This window comes from Dipodomys ordii, unplaced genomic scaffold, assembly GCF_000151885.1.
Source record: "Dipodomys ordii isolate 6190 unplaced genomic scaffold, Dord_2.0 Scaffold119, whole genome shotgun sequence".
Taxonomy (NCBI): domain Eukaryota; kingdom Metazoa; phylum Chordata; class Mammalia; order Rodentia; family Heteromyidae; genus Dipodomys; species Dipodomys ordii.
The window spans coordinates 1,369,568-1,386,298 of NW_012267335.1; the positions used below are offsets into that span (position 1 = coordinate 1,369,568).

At 40.4% G+C, this 16,731-nt stretch overlaps 1 protein-coding gene across 1 annotated transcript; it reads left to right on the forward strand.

The window, feature by feature from the left end:
* Positions 1-250: 250 nt before the first annotated feature.
* Prmt9 (protein arginine methyltransferase 9) lies at positions 251-16,588 on the forward strand. Its single transcript, XM_013029497.1, has 11 exons — positions 251-571; positions 2,685-2,833; positions 4,601-4,837; positions 5,262-5,469; positions 6,904-7,049; positions 8,603-8,795; positions 10,329-10,512; positions 12,315-13,023; positions 14,459-14,612; positions 15,827-15,949; positions 16,225-16,588. The coding sequence occupies exons 1-11, from the start codon at positions 386-388 to the stop codon at positions 16,438-16,440; spliced, it is 2,505 nt and encodes an 834-aa protein (XP_012884951.1). The 5' UTR covers positions 251-385; the 3' UTR covers positions 16,441-16,588.
* Positions 16,589-16,731: the final 143 nt, after the last annotated feature.

The following is a 16,731-nucleotide window of genomic DNA, read 5'->3' on the forward strand; positions in this document are numbered from 1 at the left end:
CGGCGCTCTGCGTCTGCGCCACGGGGGCCTCACACCGCCACCACACAGTCGGGAAAGCAAGCAGAGAGCGACCAAACAGCCGTCCAAGTTCGAGGGAGGAAGAAGTCCCGCCAAGGGAGGGCAGGACCGACATCCACGCATGCGCAAGGACCGCTCGCGTCGTACGTGCTCACGTCATCACCGCGCGCGCCGTCCAACCCAGTCTGCAGTTGGGCGGAGAACGCCGTCTTCCGGTGGAGGAGAGGGCGGGGCCTGTGGTGGACGGCCGGTGGGCGCGCTCACCTGTCGCCCATCCAGAACTTTCCTTCCTTGAGTCCCGGGAATGTAACGTGGAGGCGGTTTTTTTTTCGTTTCCCTCTGAGCTCCTACCAGCCGTGACTTGGCCATGCCGAACTCGCGGCCTCGGTCCAGGCCCCGCCGGGGCGCCGCCATTGCTGCGGGCCGGGACGAGCTGGTGTCGCGGTCCCTGCAGAGCGCCGAGCACTGTCTGGGCGCCCGGGACTTCGGCACGGCCTACGCTCACTACCTGCTGGTGCTCAGCCTGGCCCCGGAGCTGAAAGACGGCGTGAAGGTGAGGCCCCGCCCCGGCCTGCGGGCGCCGCCGCGGGTCCTGGAGGGAAGGCGCCCCGCGCTCCCGCACCCCCAAGCCCCGCAGAACGGGGGGTGCCTTCAAAAACCAACGTCCGTAATACTCACCGTCCCTCGCCCGCTTCTCGTGGGCTGCCCTGGCTCACGCCTCAGTGCGCTTCCCATTTGGGGGATTCGAGCTGCCTCAACACAGGTGTTTGTTTTACTTGGGAAAAATTAGATGTCACGTCTCTGTCGCCACATTTCCTTAGTTAAAATCCCGAAGATCGACGGATTGCAAAATGAGGGGGGGGTCACCAATAGCCTCTTTTTCACTTACATGTAATTTCAGTACCCTTCTTTTGGGAGACCCCTGCATTTATATTTGCTGTATGTGAAAGGGATGGTTGTGGGTCACTGTCGTGGAATACAGTGCCTTGAACTTCATCTTTGGCTTCAGTTATTGATGATTTGCAAGTTACTCTGTTGAAACACGTCCGTCCCCCTTCTTCTTCTTTTTTTCCTCCAAGTAGTTTTAGAATGTAGCTTCTTCAGTTGCTGCCGCTTCATTTTGTCCAGGGTTTCTCACCCTTAATACTAATGACATTCTAGGTAAAATAATTCCTTATAGTGGGGAAGGAGAGCACGGAGCATCTCAGTCCTACCCACTAGATGTCAGTAGCATCTAGACTTTTGTAGTTCACTTAAATTTGAGGACCAGCTGTCCTGTTGCATTCAGGAGGAGATGTTGTGTGATCCTTTTCTTTCTCTATGTAGGCAGCAGTAGAGTAGTGTTCTTTACAGCTCTGTGTTTCCTAGTTTCCTGTATTGTAAACAGGGACAGTATGTCTCTTAAAGATACTTAGTGTTTTTTGTTCTTGTGGGTTTTTTTTTTTTTTTTTTGCCAGTCCTGGGGCTTGAGCTCAGTGCCTGGGCACTGTCCCTGAGCTTCCTTTGCTCAAGGCTAGCACTCTACCACTTGAGCCACAGCAACACGTTGGCTTTTTCTGTTTATATGGTACTGAGGAATTGAACCCAGTGCTTCATGCATGCTAGGCAAGCACTCTACCACTGAGCCACATTCCCAGCCCCATATTTAGTGTATTTAAACCATCCCAGCTGTCTTTACATTGTTAGTCCACATCCCTTTCTCCAATAAACAAGCCGGGTGGGCATGGTTAAAAAAACAAAAAGAAAAGAGCCCGGCGCTGGTAGCTCACGCCTTTAATCCTAGCTACTTAGGAGGATGAGATCTGAGGATCGGGGTTCGAAGCCAGCCTGGGCAGGAAAGTTGGTGAGACTCTTATCTCCAATAAACCACTAGAAAAGTGGAAGTGGCGCTGTAGCTCAAGTCCTAGAGTGCTCACCTTGAGCTGAAGAGCTGAGGGACAGCGCCCAGGCCCAGAGTTCAAGCCCCACGACCGACAAAAACAAACAAACAACAACAACAACAAAAAGAAAATGTCTGACACTTGCAAAATGTGTGAGGTGAGGCCCTGGGATTTAGTCCTCAGTAGTGGATAAAAACACATGCATAAAAATTGCATTCATTTGGCAGATGCCCTGTGTGGTATTCAGTAGGGTTCTATTTTTCTGCCAAACTATCATTTCCTCCTCTTCCCTCGTTATCTCTTGAAAAAAGGAACAGAATTGATGTTGCTCATCATTTTGATTTAGCCTAGGTTAACACTGAATGCTGAGAAAATATTAGAAAAGAGCCACATGTGAGGAAATGCTTGTTTGGTTGTAATGACTAGTAGGAAGCTGTATTTATGAGTCAGAAAATCAAGGACTGAATTGTAAATGATGTAGCATCATTTACAAATAGGGGAGAAGGTTAATGCATTGGCAATGAGTAAGAAAAGAGAAGAGGGTCAAGGAGAAACTCCAGAAATACTGATCTAGAAAAAAGAAATAGGAGAACGAGATTTTTGTGATATGGCAGATAAGCATGCAAAGAGTTAGAATGCTCAGCCTGTCGAATTCTGCATATTATTGCAATATAATAGGTGGTAAAATTCATTTTCCAGAACTGTTCAGTGAGATTTTTTTCTTGGTCAGTTGTGAGGCTTGAACTCTAAGTCTGTCTTTATTGACTTTTTTTCTTGTTTGTAAAGGAAACTTTTCAGTATACATTGTTCAAATGGGCAGAAGAACTTGATGCACTCAATCGAATACAAGACTTACTCAGTTGTTACGAACAGGCCTTGGAACTATTTCCTGATGATGAAGTGATTTGTAATAGTATGGGGGAACATCTCTTCAGGTTTGTACTAATTTCTGTATTACTTGCTAAGTATTATTCTGTATTAGGAGTAAGTGATAAATTATACAGTAATTTGCCTTGTTTGAGATGGAGCTTCACTGGTCTTGGTTGCAGGCTAGTCTAGAACTCACAGGCTCAAGCGAGTCCTATATTATTCTACTGAGTAGCTGAGACTATACATATGTACCACCATGCCTGACAATTTAAGTAATTTGATACAGGGAAGCTTTAATGTGAGGTATTAATAGGTAGTTGATGTAATGAAGGATATGTTAGTAACAAGGAAAAAACAGGAATAGTAGATATAATCTGAAATATCATAGTAGTTGTATTATATCATTTACTACATAATCACTTGCCCTTACCTTTATTATCTATGCCAGTGTTGTTTTTTTTTTATACTTTTTGTAATAAAAAACGGTCTGTTAAAAAAAAAATCGCTGTTGCCAGGCACTGGTGGCTCACGCCTATAATCTTAGCTACTCAGGAGATTGAGATCTGAGGATCACGGTTCAAAGCCAGCCTGGGCAGAAAAGTCCATGAGACTCTAATCTCCAATAAAACTACTAGAAAACTGGAAGTGGCGCTGTGGCTCAAGAGGTGGTGCGTTTGTCTTGAGCTGAAGAGTGCAGGGACAGCGCCCAAGCCCAGAGTTCAAGCCCCACGACTGACAAAAAATAAAAATAAAAATAAATCACTGTTCTAGGAGAGAAAATATAGCTTTCTCTCTGGACATTTATTTGTGAAATATCTTGGGTATTTCACTTTTATAACCTTTTATTAATCCAGTATCATCAGATTTAAACAAATGTATTTAAATGAATAATTAGATGAAAAGGTGTTTTTTTTTTAACTCATTGACACCATGAGTCTTGGAATATAACTGTTTAGAAATCTATGTAGCAACTTGACATTGTTATAAATACACACATGTGGGCAGAGAGCTTTCATGTGCAGAGTATAGACTACTTTGGTACTGCTAAAATCTGATGATATATGAGCTGCATGCTATCACATTGTGTAATTTTATTGTCCAGCAAACAACCAATTTCAAGAAAGGACAAATTAGAGAGGCACTGTTCTAGGTGGCTTGATAGTTTTGTTCACTCCCACCCCCTCTTCCCTCCCTGCCCTTGCCCTTGCCTCCCCTCCCCTCCCCTCCCCTCCCCTCCTTTTCTTTTTCTGCCAGTCCTGGGGGTTTGAATTCAGGGCCTGGCACTGCTCCTGAGCTTTTTTGGCTCAAGGCTAGCACTGTACCAATTGGGACACATTGCCACTTCCAGCTTTTTCTGAGTAGTTTATTGGAGGTAAGAGTCTCATGGACTTCCTTGCCTGGGCATGTTTGAGCCACGATCCTCGTATCTTGGCTTCCCATGTAGTTAGGATTACAGACACGAACCACTGGTACCCAGCTTAACCTGGCATTTTGTAATGGTCACAAAAAGCTTTCCAAAGGACATATCCTATATTCTTGCTTTTTTTTTTTGCTGGTCATGGGCATTAACTCTGGGCTTGGGCGCTGTCTCTCAGCATTTCAGCTCAAGGCTAGCGCTGTACCACTGGAGCCACAGCGCCACTTCCAGCTTTTTCTGTTTATGTGGTGCTGAGGAATCGAACCCAGGGCCTCATGCTTGCAAGGCATGCACTCTACCGCTGAGCTACCTTCCCAGCCCTTATCCTATATTCTTTAGGATATGAATGTTAATAAGGGATTCTCACATATAGTTGAATGTGTTTTGTCTTTAACTTTTCTTTTTGTTGTTCTAGAATGGGATTTAGAGATGAAGCAGCTGGATATTTTCATAAAGCAGTAAAGTTAAACCCTGAATTCAATGATGCAAAGGAGAATTTTTATCGTGTTGCAAATTGGTTGGTTGAGCGCTGGCACTTTATTATGCTTAATGACACCAGAAGGAATCTTGCCTACAATGCAGCAATCCAAAAGGCTGTCTGTTCGGGGTCCAAAAGTGTTTTAGACATTGGAGCAGGAACTGGAATATTGAGGTTTGTTGTAATTGCTGTTTGATTACATTTTCACCTGTATTAATGTAAATTGAAGCTTATTCCACATACCAAAAATGTAACATTGGAATTTTAAAGTAGCACTTGTTTTTAACTAATTTTGTTAAGAATTAGAGAAGACTTCTATGCAAAATTTGGATTACTGAAATTTTGAGTTTCTCACTCTTAAGAGAATTTTTTTGTATTAGCATTGTGGTGGTGGATGCTAGAAAGCCTCTTGGCAGTCTTCTCATCTGTCTTAAAAGTATGCTACATGCATATTGAGTGATTTTTTTTCTGGACAAGAATATTCTTTTTTTTTTCAGTTCTGAGACTACAGAATGAGTAATGATTAAAGAGTAAAACCTCCTGTTTCTAGCTTTACAAGTCTATTAACATTTTGATGGAGTCCTTTTCTCTTTCATAGTATGTTCGCTAAAAATGCTGGGGCCCTGTCAGTGTATGCATGTGAGTTATCCAAGACCATGTATGAACTTGCTCGTGATGTCGTATCTGCAAACAAGATGGACACGGGGATAAAACTTTTACACATGAAGTCACTTGACTTAGAAATTCCAAAACATATTCCTGAAAGGTATTATAAATTTTCTTATTTACAACTCACTATTTTTTTGGTAAGAATTAAGATACATTTCTAGCATCTAGTCCTGACAAAAAATACCAACACCCTTAGTTTGTAAAAATAGTTTAATAAAAGACAGGTTTGCCTATTAGCATCATGTAAGTGGTAACAAAAAAAATTAAGATCTTGGGAAAAATCTAGATTTCAATGTTTTAATTTGTGATCATTAACTTTAAAAATAAGTTTAGTGTGATGCTACATACCTGTAATTCCAGTCACTTGAGAAGTGGAGAGGATTACAGCTCTAAGCTGGTCCCCGGACAGAGGTTATCAAGACCCCATCTCAACTAAAAGCCCCGTATGGTAGTTCATATTAAGTGGAGAAGGCATAAGTAGGAGGATTGAATTCTGATGCTAGCCCTAGGAAAGAAAGACCCTATCCAATAAATAAGACAACAAAGGACTAGGGATGTTACTTGAGTGGTAGAGTCTTTGCCTCACAAGAACAAGGTCTTGAGTTCAAAACCCCAAAGCAAAAAGCCCAGTAACTCATTCCCCCAAACATGAACGGAGCTAAAATAATGGACTTAACACACTTTGTGTTAATGCTGCCCTTGTTTAAAATGAAAGTTTTGACAGTGTCACTTGTTAATGATTTTTGGCCTCTGCCCATTAAATACTTTGGATATAATCCTGTAGCTCTTGTTTTTTGTATGTTACCTCACTGTGATACATATCATAATAGTCATTGGATTTTAGAACTAGAAAGGATTTCAAGATCATCTGGTCTGACAACATCATTTTAGGAACTTTTTAAAATAAAATACTTGTTTTATAGACTCTTTTGGGTTGTGTTTCCCTATGGTACTTAAATTCAGTTGATATTGAAAAAAGTTATTTTGGACTCTATTTTTATATAATAATGCTGTATATACATACACTTTTCAATGGTCTCTGCATTTGTTCTTCCCATTAGAGAACTATAATTAAATTGCTGAGGCATACACATATCACTTTTATGAGAAAACAACAACAAAAATATTTTTAAAAACCACTGTTCCAGGGGCTGGGAAGGTGGCTCAGTGGTAGAGCACTTGCCTTGCATGCCTGAGGCCCTGGGTTCGATTCCTCAGCACCACATAAGCAAAAAGAAAAAAAGCCAGAAGTGGCACTGTGGCTCAAGTGGTAGAGCGCTAGCCTTGAGCTGAAGAGCTGAGGGACAGCGCCCAGGCCCAGAGTTCAGGCCCCACGACCGGCCCCCCCCCAAAAAAAAAAAAAGAATTAAACCCTTAAATAGGAGTCTGAGTTCTAGACAGGTGGCTGGGTGCCAGTGGCTCACACCTATAATCCTAACTACTTAGGAGGCTGAAATCTGAGTATATGGTTCAAAGCTATTCCAGGTAGGAAAGTTCCTGAGACTTACTCCCCAATTAATATAGAATAATATAAATGGTGCAGAATGACTATTTGCAATTGTCATATAAAGATGCAGGCAAGAATCATGATGGATACTCAGGGCAATTTGGCTATTTATGTACTTATACAGAATAATACACAAAGTACTTATTTTAAAAGGAAAATTGTTAATTGTGCAGAGATGAAACCACATAATATCTTTACCAAGAGGCTAAAGTTAATGTCACCAGTCAGCATTTAGATGGTATTGCATGCAGAGTGTAAAAGAAGTACCTAGTTGCAAGGAAAACATATGCAAACCCAAGTTGGACCATTCCTTGAGATAACTGGTCTACCTTCAAAAATGTCAATGTTGAGAAAGCAAAGGAAACAGGAATTGTTCCAGATTGAAGGAGGTTAAAGAGACAGTTAACAAAATAAAGAATACCACTTGTTGGTTGGAAAATACTTAAATAACAGTACTAGGATTAAGAAATTTTAATTTTTTGTAATAAATATATATTGAAATGTCTATTGAAGTTTAGATGGACTCAGAAATGGGTTCAAAGGGCACAGAAAAAAATAGAGAGCACGATAAATGTAGCAAAACACTTTAAAGCTTGTGGGAGTTTTTTATATTGTTCTGGAAACTTGTATGAACTTGGATGATTTTCAAAATTAGAAAGTTAGAAGCAGAGGAATATAGATTTATATTTTTCAATAATATATATTCATAATATATACAAATTTTTAAAAATGGTGTGCAAAGATACACATCAAGTGTTTAATTGTGAAGAAATCAGGAGTACTGTGAAGATGATGTTCAATTTTTATTTGCTATGATGTTTTGACAATATTTTTATGTTACTGTATTTTATAATCTAAAAGGAACTTATTTGCCACAAATTTTGATAAATATGTGTATATATATGTATACATAAATACACATACGTGTGTGTGTATGTGTGTGTGTGTGTGTTGGTCCTGGGGCTTGAACTCGGTGTCTGGGTGCTGTCCCTAAGCTTTTTTGCTCAGGGCCAGCACTTTACCAATTGAGCCACAACTCCACTTTGGCTTTTGGGTGGTTAATTGGAGTTAGGAGTCTCATGGACTGCCCTGGCTGGCTTCAAACTGCAGTCCTCAGATTCCAGCCTCTGAAGAAGCTAGGATTACAGGCATGAACCATCAATGACCAGCTGATAACTCATTTTTTTGAGTATAATAATTTCTAAAAGTTTATTTGAATTTAAAAAACCTGAAACGCTTTTGAGGTTTGGAATGTTTCTTTTTACATAAGGGTGTAGCTAAAGTGTCATGAAGTGTTTCTGTTGTCAGTGTAAATTTTACGAGTGAAGCCATTTTTACCACAAATGCATAAGTCAGAAATTTATAATTTGATTAATTTCATTAAGTGGATACACTTTGGTAACCACTGCTCTGACTGAGGATCAGAACTACCATACTAGAAAGTGCCCAGGAAGAAGTCCTTTTGTATTACCAGGGCTCTCACTCCCTCAAAAGTAGCTGCTCTCTTGATGTCCACATATTAATGTGCTCGTTTGAATTTTGTGCAAGTGATCCATTATGAGATGCATGTGTGTGCACACACATGCCTGGTTTTTCTTTTGTCCAACATGCACATACTTGTATATATACATTTAAGAAGCCTTGACCTTGACATACAAGGTCTACCTTATATTTGCATTTATCTTGTTCTGAACTCAATATTAGGTGATATTTCTTGATTCATTGCTTTTTTTTTTTTTTAAATAAATTGCATTTCTCACCAGAGTGGTGGTTAAAGACGTTGCTGGTATCCATTTGCCACCAAATGTGAAATTTCAGAGTCCAGCTTATTCTTCTCTCGATACTGAAGAAACAGTTGAGCCTTATACAACTGAGAAAATGAGTCGAATTTCTGGAGGATATTTGGCTTTGACAGAGTGCTTTGAAATTATGAAAGTCGATTTTAATGATCTTCAGGTAAAAACATTTTATGTTTTGTTTAAAATGATATAAAGGACATGAGCTGAACACTGGTGGCTCACACCTCTAATTCTAACTACTCAAGAAGCTGAGCTCAAAGGTTCGTGGCTTGAAACCAGTCTGGGTAAGAAAGACCATAAGAATATATGACAGGGGCTGGGAAGTTGGCTCAGTAGTAGAGTGCTTGCTTTGCATTCATGAGGCCCTGGGTTCGATTCCTCAGCATCACATAAGCAGAAAAAAGCCAGAAGTAGTGCTGTGGCTCAAGTGGTAGGGCATTCGCCTTGAGCTGAAGAGCTGAGGGACAGCGCCCAGGCCCAGAGTTCAGCCCCCACAAATGCCAAAAAAAAAAAAAAAAAAAAAAAGATATATATATATATATATATATATATATATATATATGAGATAGACTTACGAGTTTGCAATTCTACTTATAGGTTAGTAAGCGCTGAGGCTGGTTCCAGCCTCTTGATTAACTAGGATTATAGGATTATATACCAGCACCTAGCCATTTTTTGATATTTGAAGTGCATTAAAATTTTTGTTTACACATATATCTTATGAAAATTTTAACTTTGCCAGTAATGGCTCTCTATATAGCACTTTTTAGCAATACAGAAAAATAGAGATGAAAAGGCCCAGTATTTTTCTTCCCTTTGTGTTTCTAAGCTTTTTTGCCCCATACTAGTTTTTTTTTTTTTTTTTTTGGATCCGGTCGTGGGGCCTGAACTCTGGGCCTGGGCACTGTCCCTCAGCTCTTCAGCTCAAGGCTAGCACTCTACCACTTGAGCCACAGTGCCACTTCCAGCTTTTTTCTTTTTTCTTATGTGGTGCTGAGGAAATGAACCCAGGGCCTCAGGCATGCAAGGCAAGCGCTCTACCACTGAGCCACCTTCCCAGCCCCCCATACTAGTTTTGAAGTATCTTTCTAGACTTGTTTTTTTGTTTTATGAGTATAAACACATACACACACACTTTTGTGGGACCAGTACTAGGGTTTGAGCTCTACACTTTGGGCTTGGTATAAAAGTGCTCTACCACTTGAGCCACTCCCCAGCCTTTTTTTTTCCTTTAGTTTTTGAAAAGGCTCTGCAAATGTCTAGACTGGCTTGGAATTGTGATCTTCTTATTTAGGTGGGGTGATGTGCACCAGGATGCCTAGCTTTTTTATTGGTTGAGATAAACTTGTTGCCTAAACTATCACTTAATCAAAACCCTCACAATCTCTCTCCCTCCCCCCTCTCTCTCTTACACATACATACACACACACATATACACACATGTAATTTATATTGGTTTGCTACTTGCCTTTGTCATCCATCATAGTTTTTTCTCTGCATCAGTAACTTTTTAGTAATTGCATAGTACTCTGATGTAATCGGTCACAACTTCTCATGTAATATGATGTAAGTAACTTTAAGCACTAAGATGCTCATTTCCCAAGGGCAGGCCTGAAAAGCTGAGGGATGGAGTAGTGATACTGAGACAATACACATTCTAGTGTACTAAATCCTACTGTTGCTTTTCTAGGAATTAAAAACTCTTACAACTAAAACACCTGGCCAAATTAGCATTCCTGTTATTAAAGAAGGCACACTAGATGCCATTGTGGTTTGGTTTGTGCTCCAGCTTGATGAGGAGTACAGTCTGTCCACAAGTCCTGGCGAGGAAACTTGTTGGGAGCAGGCTGTGTACCCTGTGCAGGACCTTGCAGGTAGGTGCGTCTCATTTTTATTTTTGTTTTGATATTTTTTCCCATTGGTACTTTTGTGCACTAAAATGGGGAAAAATGACTTTGGATACGAAGTTTTCCATCGAGAGAGATTAGGTAGTCATTCAGATTTTATTTTCCTTTTTCAGAAGTAAATTTAAGTAGCTAATACATATAATTAAGCAGAGAGATTTAAAACAGAACTCTGCTGTATATCCTCAGAAATACTTACCATTAAGTGGTTTTCTAGTTAATAGTAGACAAAAGAAGTGCTGGTCTAGTTTTTGATGGAAAATGTTGGCCAAGTATTGTTTTAATTGTAGGTATATTACCCATTAAAGAACCCAACGGATGGAATTTGTGGAGCACTAGGTCATAAAAGTACAACACTTGTAGCACAGAATTTTGCAGTATGAGTTTGGGGATCCATGAACTTCCCTAGGGAAAATCTTTATCAAAGGTATTTTCTGTCTAGAAGAATTTTTTTTTTAAGGTCAGTCATGGGGCTTGAACTCAGGGCCTGGGTGCTGTCCCTTAGCTTTTTTGATCAAGGCTAGTGCTCCACCGCTCAGATCTCAGCCTCTTGAGTAGCAAGGATTTACAAATATGAGCCACTACTGCCCTGCTTAGAAGAAATTTTTGTTTTTGTTTTTGTTTTGTTGCCGGTCGTGGACTTGAACTCTGGGCCTGGGTGCTGTCCCTCAGCTCTTCAGCTCAAGGCTAGCACTCTACCACTTGAGCCACAGCACCACTTCTGGTTCTCTGGTGGTTAATTGGAGAAAAGAGTCTCACGGACTTTCCTGCCCGGGCTGGCTTTGAACTGTGATCTTCAGATGTCAGCCTCCTGAGTAGGCATGAGTCACCTGCTCTGGCTTTATCTTTATTTTTGATAACTTCATTGCCAAAGATGATAGAGTTCCTCAAGTCCTCTATTATCTCTCCTACCCTCATCAATTTGGGGACATGATAACATATATAAATTACAATTTTAAAAAGCAAATGACTTCCAGGTGCTGGTAGCTTGTATGTGTAATCCTAGCTACTCAGGAGGCTTGAGATCTAAGGATTGAGGTTCAAAGCCAGCTTGGGCCAGAAAGTCCATGAGACTCTTATTTCTAGTTAACTACCCAAAAAAGCCAGAAGTGGAGTTGTGGCTCAAGTAGTAGAGTACTAGCCTTGAGCAAAAACTCAGGGACAGCACCAGGCCCTGACTTCAAGGCCCTAGTGTGTGTGTGTGGGCACACACGACCATAATGGTGATACAATTAGGATCCAATAATGGGATGTGGAGCTCTTGAATCTCTCCATAGTACTACAAATTATAGAATCTTCAAAGTTTAGTTTTTCCCTAAGTTAAGCTGATGGGATTTCCCTATTTTTTTTTGTCGGTCGTGGGGCTTGAACTCTGGGCCTGGGCGCTGTCCCTCAGCTCTTCAGCTCAAGGCGAGCGTTCTACCACTTGAGCTATAGCGCCACTTCCGGTTTTCTGGTAGTTTATTGGAGATAGGAGTCTCACGGTCTTTCCTGTCCGGGCTGGCTTTGAACTGCGATCCTCAGATCTCAGCCTCCTGAGTAGCTAGGATTACAGGCGTGAGCCACCAGCGCCCGGCTTGGGATTTCCCTATTTTTATATACATTAAATGTGTAAATGTAAATCCTTCTTTACGTGTTTTAAATAGGGGGATAGATGTGAGATAGGTGTGTGTGTGTGTGCGTGTGAGTGCGTGTGTGTGTTTTCCTCTGAGTTAAAGTGCTCCATATTAATCAACTGCTTTTTAAAAACTCTTTCTTTTTTACTAATGAAGACTACTGGGTAAAGCCTGGTGATCATGTTACAATGGAAGCATCTTGTCAGGATTGTTACTTGAGAATCAATGTCTTGGCTTTGGACCATGAGATGGAAGTTGTAAAAAGTTTTACCAAGAATAAAGACTTGCTATCTTTCGGGAATGAGGCTGAACTCTGTAGTGCCCTGGCTAATCTTCAGACCAGTAAACCAGATTGTGTAGAGCAAATGTGCATATTGGAATCCACCGAAATTGCTTTGCTCAACAACACTTCATATCACGAAGGCTTTAAGATGGCAATGAAGAGAGTGTTATCTTCTTTGGCCCCAGAGAAGCTGTGCCAGGCTATGGATACTCAGTGTCAGGATAATGAGGTACACTGTGGAACTGGACAGAGTTACACTGCACAGGACATCCCTGAACCTTTCTATGTGTTAGATGTGTCTGAAGGCTTCTCTGTCCTGCCTATAATTGCCGGCACACTTGGGCAGGTTAAACCTTACAGTTCTGTGGAAAAAGACCAGCATCGTACTGCTCTTGACCTCATATCTGAAGCCAATCACTTTCCTAAGGAAACACTGGAGTTTTGGCTGAGGCATGTGGAGGATGAGTCTGCTGTGCTGCAGAGGCCGGAGTCAGACAAGTTGTGGAGCATAATCATACTGGATGCCATTGAACCGTCTGGACTTATTCAACAGGAAATAATGGAAAAAGCTGCAATATCCAGGTAAAACACAGAGTAGATATAAATTTCAATGTTTTGTTCAGCTCATTCTTCAGGTCAGTTCTTTTCTTGAATGGCATGGCTGCAAAAATGAGTCTGGATCATTGTTCCTGAAGTATTGCTTTTTGGTACTTGTGATTTCATGCCTTTCTCTTTGTATACCTGTTACTAGTACCTTTTCTGCTAAAGGAATTTGTGCACTGTAGATGTGAAGAAAAACACCTATTTTGGATTTAGGCAGCCTATGTTTCATAGAAGGAGTTTAATGATATCTTGAAAATAGTAAGACATTCAGTATAAATACAGAGAAATCACATTTTTAAACTGTAATGTTAGAAAAATGCAGCACTCATTTGATGGCATTTTGGGAATAATTCCCTATCCTCTTGGGTTGTTTTATAACACATTTTGTAATATATTATGTCTCTTTTTAAAGGCATTTCTCCTTCAGTGTAGATTGTTTAATTCTAAGGAAAAATTTAGCTAAGATTTGAAGTCCTTCAGTTGTACTTATCAGCCCTGCAAACAAGGCAGTAGTCAATATTTGCAATCCGAGATTTAAGAAAAATAGATGTGTACATATCTTCAGTTTTGAACTATAGGAACAGGTTGTTTTATAAAGAGAAGTGGTGTCATGAATTAAAGATTGTAATAGCATAAGGAAATTATTCACTGAGAAGATACTTGACAAAAGATACTTGACAAAACCTAGTAAAAACAGTATTTTGCTTTTCCTTTCTTTCTCTCTCTGTGCTTTCCTTCCTTATTTTTCTCTTTTTTTTTTTCTTTTTTTTTTTGGCGGTTGTGGGGCTTGAACTCTGGGCCTGGGTGCTGTCCCTCAGCTCTTCAGCTCAAGGCTAGTGCTCTACCACTTGAGCTACAGTGCCACTTCCGGTTTTCTAGTGGTTTATTGGGATAGGAGTCTCACCGTCTCTCCTGCCCGGGCTGGCTTTGAACCGTGATCCTCAGATCTCAGCCTCCTGAGTAGCTAGGATGACAGGCGTGAGCCACCGGCGCCCGGCTTATCTTTCTCTTTCTTTCTTCCTTCCTTCCTTTCTCCCTTTCTCTCTCTTCTTCCTTCCTCCTTCCCTCCCTTTCTTCCTCCTTCCCTTCCTCCCTTTCTTTCTTCCTTTCTTTGGCTTTCTCTCTTTACTCTTTTTCTCTTTTTTAAATAGATATTTAATGTAAAGGCAATGAACAGGGTGGGGTGGGTTACAGTTACATAATTATTTTTTTCTCTTTAGGTCAGTTATCACTCTAAGTTTGACTTACTAGGAAATTATTTTCAGTAGTTTACCATTCTGAACTTGTAGTCAATAATAACACAGTCCATTAGACTGTATATAAACTGTAGCTCAGTAATTCATGGCTTTTAGTTATTGAGATCTACAAAACATAGAGAATTGAAAAACATTTTAACATATTTACCCTTCCTTAGGTGTTTACTGCAGTCTGGAGGCAAAATCTTTCCTCAGTATATGCTGATGTTTGGGATGCTCGTGGAGTCACAAACACTGCTAGAAGAGAGCGCTGTTCAGGGAACGGATCGTACACTTGGGTTAAATATAGCACCTTTTATCAACCAGTTTCAGGTGAGCATCTAGAAAAGAAATGGTGTAGGATTTCTGTCAGTGATGGAAAGGAAGGTTGGGTGCTGTTGGAATGAGAGAGAGAGGGAGAGGAGGGAGGGAGAGGGAGAGACGGAGAGAGAGGGGAGGGGGAGAGGGCTTGTATCTCCATGAAGGTTTTATAGAAATGAAAGCAGCTTTTATTGTTGTTTTTGTTTGTTTTGTTTTTGTTTTTTGGGTGCCAGTCCTGGGGCTTAAACTCAAGGCATGGGTGCTGTCCTTGAGCTTTTTACTCAAGGCTAGTGCTCTACCACTTGAGCACAGCTCTACTTCCTTGGCTTTTTTGGTGGTTAATTGGAGATAAGAGTCCCATGGACTTTCCTACCCGGGCTGGCTTTTCAAATTGTGATTCTCAGATCTCAGCCTCCTGAGTAGCTGGGATTGCAGGCGTGAATTACCAGTGCCTAGCAGAAAGCAGCTTTAAGCAACATTTTCCTCTGGATTTTAAAAGGAGAGAATGGAAGATATTTTTTTTAACTGGTTTTTTTTTTTTTGGTCTTTTTTTTTTCTCTTGGTACTGGAGATCGAACCCAGGATGTTGCAGTTGCTAGGCAAGTGTTTTGCCACTGAGCTACATCCCAGCCCCAGTGGAAAGTATTAATAGCAAGAGTTCTTTAAAACTAAGATCTCTAGAATATGTAATGGCAGTGGGGTTTCCTTTTGTATTCTGGAGACATCTAAGGACTTTGACAACTACAGATACCTAGAGCCAGACTCCAGATTGATATAGATGATGGCCAAAGAGAGTAGGCCTTTTAGAAGCTCCTGAATGATTTTAATTTACATCCAAGATTGAGAAATAAACTATTTCTAGATTCTAGAAATAAACTATTTTCCAGGTTTCCATTTGGTTGAATTTTATTTTTTTGTCAAGAAACTTAACATGTAATCCTATACTAGTTTTTAACTCATAAATCCTAGGCTTTTTAGAGCTGTTTGGTTAAGCAAAAACTTAATTTGTTTTTAGAAGTAAAAGCAAATTTTTTAAACTGACTAAACTTTGGATTATTCTTGTAAAACTGGAATAATGGAAATCTTTATGCCTTTATCTGGTGTGGTAATATAAATGAAGTAGTTATAAAAAGCATCCAGTCATTGGGTCAAGTACAAATCAAACACTTAATGGACATTAACCACAAAAAGGATGAAAAAAAATGAAAAAAATACCCTTTCCATAGGTGCCTATACGTGTGTTTTTGGACCTATCGTCATTGCCCTGTTTACCTTTAAGCAAGCCAGTGGAACTCTTAAGACTAGATTTGATGACTCCTTATTTGAACACCTCCAGCAGAGAAGTGAAGGTAAGCTCAGCATGTAGTTACCACTTTTCAGATTCAGGATGATACTTAATTAAACTAGGTAATATTTGTATGTTCTACTTGCTTTTGAAGATTTAAGTCTTCTGAAAAACATTCAAAAATTAATTTGAGCAAATATGGTGAGCAAAATAGGCTAATATTTTATTTGGGTGACTCAGTGTATTATTAAATTTCAGTATTTAAAATTAACTAAAAAGAGAAAGAAGACTTAATCAATTGTCACTGGTGAGATTTTTGTGATTTCTTGCTTTCTGTAGGTACACATCTGTAGATCAGGACAAGTGACTGCTATTCCATTTTGGTTTCATATGTACCTTGATGAAGAGGTTAAATTGGACACTTCAAGTGAAGCCTCACACTGGAAACAAGCTGCAGTTGTTCTAGATAATCCCATCCAGGTGGAGATGGGAGAGGAACTCGTTCTCAGCGTTCAGCACCACAAAAGCAGTGTCAGCATCACAGTAAAGAAATGAAAACAGTTTTCTAATGAAAACTGTTCAGAGCATCTGGTACAAAATTCTTATCCAAATTAGTGGGATTGTAATCATAAAATGGGTGCTGGTGGCACACGCCTTTAATTCTAGCCACTCAGGAGGCTGAGATCTAAGGATCAACGTTTGAAACCAGTTTCAGCAGGAAAGTCCATGAAACTCTTCAGTTAAGCACCAAAACAGCTGGATGTGGAGCTGTTGCTCAAGTGGTAGAGTATTAGCTTTGAGCAACTCAGGAACATCATCCAGGCCCTGCGTTCAAGTCCCAGGACC